The sequence below is a fragment of the Poecilia formosa genome, unplaced genomic scaffold (assembly GCF_000485575.1).
Source record: "Poecilia formosa unplaced genomic scaffold, Poecilia_formosa-5.1.2 Scaffold841, whole genome shotgun sequence".
Taxonomy (NCBI): domain Eukaryota; kingdom Metazoa; phylum Chordata; class Actinopteri; order Cyprinodontiformes; family Poeciliidae; genus Poecilia; species Poecilia formosa.
In genome coordinates, this window is record NW_006800780.1 from 63,970 (window position 1) to 70,125 (window position 6,156).

Genomic DNA, 6,156 nt, shown 5'->3' on the forward strand with positions numbered 1-6,156 from the left:
CTGTTAGCCTGTCTGTGCTACCAGAGTATTTAGCTTGCTAATTGTGAGAGGCAAATGCTAAAGTGAGTGTTCATCCATCCTGGAATGACAGTCATTATACTATGCATGACTTTAATCTGATTATTGGATTGTAAATAGTAACGTGTTAGAATACTTGTTACTGAAACAAGGGTCAGATTAGAGTAACGCATTACTGATATGTTGATGGCATAAATAGTTTGACATTTCTGCTTAAGATATTTACTGATCTGTCAGGTTTCCAATATGCGCCCCCCCCAATGACAGACTCGTTCCTACGCCCTTGCTGAGTGAAACACCAGCAGAAATGATCAAACCAACTAAAATACAAAACAATAACCTCATCATTCACGTTAAATCATGTCCAGCCATGACAACATTCAGAACAAACAACATCTCTGAACTTTTCCTTTAGTCATTTTTAATTAACACATTTAGTCAGAATGACATCACAGCATGGGGTCGTAACCTCTTCATGCTCACATCTATAATTAGAATGAAGTTCACACAGAACTTTATAATTAGTAAACTATCATGTAAACTGTCCCTGTTTACATGATAAACTTCATGTAAACAGGAAGCAGCTCAGACATAAATATCCCGTCTGATGCCAGATGGTAGCGTTAGCTCACTCCCCTCTGCAGTCTTATTATTATTTTAAAGAATCTTTGGACCTGCTTCAAGTCTCACATTCTAACATTTAAACTCATATAAACAGAGTCTGAATTAAATCTTCATTTTCTCTCTTCAGAAGAGAAAAAGGTTTCGGGGCGGAGAACGGAGGAGTCCGGTGAAGGTTCTGGATGACAGGTGGAGCTGCAGCTGCAGGCCGACCAGCACTTGGCCTCCGAGTTCCTTTCTAAGCTGTTCTTACTCTTCCACTCAGCGGGTCGCTTCAGAACCAGCTTCAGAACCAGACCGTTCCCATTAGGAGGAAGATTCAACCTGCAGCGTCTTTACTGGCTGGAAATACGAGGATCTAAAAAGGATGCTCTGGGTCGGCTTCTCATCTCCAATCTGCTCAGATTTACTGGATATTAACGGCAGATTTCCTAATTAATGTGCATAATGAGAACAGAAAAGATCAATCTGGATCCAGACAAGGTTCTGGACCCAGAATCCCGGTGATGAAGAGCTTGCAGTGACTCTGGAGCATCACAGCGTTTAATGAACAGCGAAGCTTCGCTTGGTGAGCAGATCTTCTGTAATGGGTCAGGATGGCCTGCAGCTACAAGTCAAAGCTTTCAGAACCTTTATTATTTAATATGAAGCTCCAGTTAATCTCATATAAAAAACATTCAACATTTTGAAGCGCTTTCAGGAGAACAAGTTGAATAAAGTCTCCAATAATCCTGCCAAAATGTCAATAAATAAAGTCAAAGTAAAAAGGATCGAAATAACAAATGTAAATATGAAGAGTTTGGGGGAGCAGTGTTGGAGGCAGAATGGAGTGAAAGAGGAAAAGAAGCCAAACAAAGAGAGGAGGAGGAAGCAGGAGGCCTGCCAGGAGTCTGGGCTCTCGGCTCTTTCTTATCAGTTTGCACAGAAATGTCAGAGCGCTGTGACATTCCTCCCTACAGCTTCCCCTGCTGCCCAGCCACCACTCACCACACTGTAACACACACCGCGCTGCTGCAGAGAACACACACACCAGCGCAATGCATGACAAGGAGCTTCATTTATTTACTCTCAGGTTTTATTCAATCCAAGTTTTCAGAAAGAAAAGAACCATTAAAGAAAAGCAACTCTGCAAGACTGCAGGGAAACAGAAGGAGGAAACGTTTCTAAAATCAAGTTTTACCAAGAAAATATTCTGAAGACCAAAGATGATCATTTCCAGACGTTTTTGTCAGGATTTAAGTTCGTCTGTCTCTGATTTTCATACAACTTCAGTTAAAACTTATTTTAATTCTTTCAAGTTTAAAAGGAGGTTTTGACAGATTTAACATATTAAATGAGTTTTCACTCACTGGTGCTGAATCTGCAGAGGTTCACTTTCCACAAAGAGCAAATATCTGCAGTCAGATCATCCAGGCCTTCAGAAGGTCAAAGAAATGACAGATTTTCATGACAACGTTTGTAATTTCAGATTTTTAGATGATTGAGTTCATTCTGTCTGTTCCAGTGAAATACAAACTCAGTGTTCACAAATGCTGCAGCAGCTCGTTTTCCCAATTATTAATGAAATCAATTTTCTTTCAAAATGGCCCTAAAAGCAACAGATACATATGAATATATGTATTAAAAACTTTTGACGCTCTGATCAGGTTTGTTGCTGCCGATTCCGATACCAATCATCTATGAGGCTGATCACTGATCACTAGATTGGCTGTTAGTTTTCCCTTTAGGCATAAATGATTCTATGTTATCTGGCAAAATGGAAAAATTATCTGTCAATAAATTCACCTAATTTAAACATTTTAATACACATGTAAAATCTTTTTGTTGTTGTTTTCAGCTCCTGCTGCAGCTGCTCGCTGTGAGAGCTCACCGTCTGGAGGCTGAGCCCGTCTGGGAAATATTACCATCAGTAGCAGCGGTCCGACAGCAGAACCAGAACCAGAACCGGCGTCTCACTCTGCAGCTCCAAGACTTGAATTATTGTTGGGGTTATTTTAGCTTTCTGACCGTGATGCTAATCCGGTGAGTGTCGGTAGCCGCGCTGCTCTACCTGCTGATGGATGTCTTTGGTTCCTGCACTGATGCAGCCAAATCAGTCAAGTTCTTGTTTTTAATGTCATATTAGATTCGTGGTGTTGGTGCGTTGTGTCGTGCTTCACCCTGAGGTAATTCTGCACCGCAACACACAAACGTCCCCAATCAGTTAAAGTTCCTCACTACAGGAGAGCAGCTGCAGGCTGAGAAGGGAGATGCAGGTGATCGGTTTGTGATCGGCAACAAGAGACAGCGATCGATCACCAATCACCGATCGATCGGTGGCAGATCGATCGGCTCACCTCTGCCAAGCACAGAAATAGTTCAGAGATTTAGACATTTTATATAAAAACATCTCAGAAAAGTTTCTGTCAACTTGAACAAATCCAAATAAATGAAGCATAAAATGCAACAAAAAAAGAAACATTGATCACAAGGGCAGAACCAGAGACTGGGTCAGAACCTCATGAAAAACATTCATTTCTAAAACTTTCTGCTGAATAGAACATAATGGACTTACTGTCTTGGACCCAAACAGACAATAAATACTCATTAATACATAAAAACAGCTAAATAATTACAGATTATTCTAAATAAATGGAAAACGTGGTTAGTCTTCATGATGTCCAGAGCAGCTGTGATTTAATTGGCAGAAAACTAATCAGAATGTCAGGAAAACATGAATTTTATGGGATAAACTTGCCTGGAACAACATGCTGCATTCTGACTGAATGAAGTTTAGTTTGTCTTCCACTTTGACCTGATCTTCATCTCCAGTTTAATGTGAATTTATGATGCTACTAGCTTGGAGCTAACCTGTGTTTTCTGCTGATTATTAACGTTAATAAATGTTTTTGGTGGTAAAGATGTTCAGAGGAAAAACAGGAAGAAGCATTATGGAGCCTGTGGTTTTTATCTTATCTCTTTATTTTACAGTCCTGCATGCAGCAGAAGGATCTCTACAGAAATTATAAGAGCAATGAATTGAAAACCCAAAGGGCATTTTTGAAGTGAATCAAGATAATTGTTTTCTAGGTGAACAATAGGTGCTGGCAGTGAAAAGCAATTGATTTCTTCTAATTTAATCCTCAGCTCCATGTAGTGTAACTATGACAGTTGGAAGCACAGTATGAGCGAGAAGAATAGTTTTCAGCAGGCGGCGAGATAAATCACCACCGTCTCTCCTCTGAAGGCGGCGCGGTTTGGAGTCGATCAGGAGTGAAAAAATCTCCTCTAAAGAGACCAATTTTCATGTCAAGTCAAATGAAACATAAAGACTTGAGCATGAACAGGATATCATTCAGCAGCCAAACATCCCCTGGCTCTGCAGTGGAGCCGGGTCGCATGAGCAGAAACTCCCCCACACAGCATCATGTTAAACACGGGAAGCATTGTGAGCTGGATAAATCTCCCATGCTCAGCGAAGAAAGGAACCAAATTATCATTTTCACAGCTTTAAAGAACACACACAATCATGCAACCGCAGCAGCCGAAAGAGGCTCCAGTTTCCCTGATTTATTCTACATTTAAAACAGAAAAAGGTTCAGAAAAAATCTAAAGCTAAACCAGTTCAGAAAAACGGCTAAAAACACACAACAGGTTAATAAAGGCAACTAGATGTCAGACAAAAACTCCATCATCTGCTCCACCTCCAGCTGCTCTGAGTCAAACCAACCTGTTCCCCTCCTGGCCTGTGGGGGCGCTGCACCAAGATCCACTGAAGGAAACGACACAAAAACCCCTGAAGACACTGAGAGCAACTTCCTTCTTCACCAGATGGAAACAAGATGGAGGATTTTAGCGGTTGGAGGATTTCTGTTTAGGCTAAAGACCAGGAGCCATTTCTGCTGCTAGCGCTAGGCTAACACGTTAGCTTTGGTTGTATTTACCCAGAATGCCCTGCACTGTAGTCCACTTCCTGCTGTTGGAAAGGTCTGCGGTCTGCTTGGTGTTCACATTCAAACCGAACCCAGACTGAGGTTTGGAGGACCAGAGGACCAGAGGTTAGAGGTCAGAGGTCGATTAGCATTCAAATCTCACCAACCAAACCGGACTCTCTGAGCAGACGGACTGGAGTCGGATTGAAAGGGACTGAAAGTCCAGGAAGGTAGGTGAACAAATATGATTGTCCTCAAATCAGTCAGAAAAAAATCCATGAAGGACAGGAGCAAACGTCTCCTGGATCAACCCAAAAGGTTCTGAGCTCGTTATTCTACCCAGTTTATGGTTCTGATCAGAGGTGGAACCAGTCCAGCTCAGTTGGATCTGTAGAAACACTAATCAGCATCGGTTCATGGCTATTTCTATAGAACATAACTCCGAATTATTTATGGAGGATTTGCAGATTTATTTCATAGAGCAGATCTATAAAGAAGATTCAGCTCTGGAACAACTCGGGTCCAGCAGACCTGAATGAAACATGGCTGCCCAGTAAAACCAGTAAAACCCCGGAGTGTGTGACCGACCTGTGGGCGATCCCTCCAGCACCTCTCCTGTGTAGAGGGACTCCTTGAAGATGGGCCGGTTGTCGTTTTGGTCGATGACGGTGATGACCAGTATGACGGGTCCCTCCAGGACGTTCCCAGAGGAGTCTGTGGTGGAAACCTCCAGCTGTGAGGAAGAAAACAGCAACAGATTTTATTCCCTTGTAAAAACATGTTTTTACTGGAGCTACTGCATGTTCCCCAGCGCGTCCCACCAGTCGTCCCACTGAGTCTCCAATAAAAGTTTGACCGTCTATACAGAGCCTGACCTTCAGGTTCCAGCGGCTTCCTGAGTCAGTGACGGCTGCCTGAGGGAGCAAATACCGACAGGAACATCAAACACAGCTGCATTTGTTCTGTCTGTGCTGCCAGAGGCTGGTGGCAGCTGGAACAACAACCGGATTACAAATCTCTACCAATCAGGCTCCACATTTACAGACGGCGCTTGGTAAAAGGCCAGACATTAAACTAAATGACCTGGGAAGCAACTGCTGGTTTCCTGGTGTCGGCTTAGAGAGATGCCACTAAGCTGTGCTGGGTGGACCCGGTTGGACCCGGTGGGCCCGGTTGGACCCGGTGGTCCCAGTTGGCCCTGTGGACCCAGTTGGCCCTGTGGACCCGTTGAACCGGTGGACCCGTTGAACCGGTGGACCCGGTTGGCCCGTTGGACCCAGTTGAACCGGTGGACCCAGTTGACCCGTTGAACCGGTGGACCCGGTTGGCCCAGTGGACCCAGTTGGCCCTGTGGACCCGTTGAACCGGTGGACCCGTTGAACCGGTGGACCCGGTTGGCCCGTTGGACCCAGTTGAACCGGTGGACCCAGTTGACCCGTTGAACCGGTGGACCCGGTTGGCCCAGTGGACCCAGTTGGCCCCGTGGACCCGCTGCACCGGAGGACCCGTTGAACCGGTGGACCCGGTTGGCCCGTTGGACCCAGTTGAACCGGTGGACCCAGTTGACCCGTTGAACCGGTGGACCCGGTTGGCCCAGAGGACCCAG

General features: G+C 44.4%; 1 protein-coding gene across 1 annotated transcript in view; it reads right to left on the bottom strand.

Moving 5' to 3' along the window:
* Positions 1–6,156, bottom strand: part of LOC103131801 (cadherin-13-like) — a 93,656-nt gene that overhangs the window by 46,389 nt on the left and 41,111 nt on the right. The window contains exon 4 of the mRNA XM_016666919.1: positions 5,139–5,283. Coding sequence (XP_016522405.1) covers positions 5,139–5,283 — 145 coding nt within the window. The remainder of the gene's footprint in view (positions 1–5,138; positions 5,284–6,156) is intronic.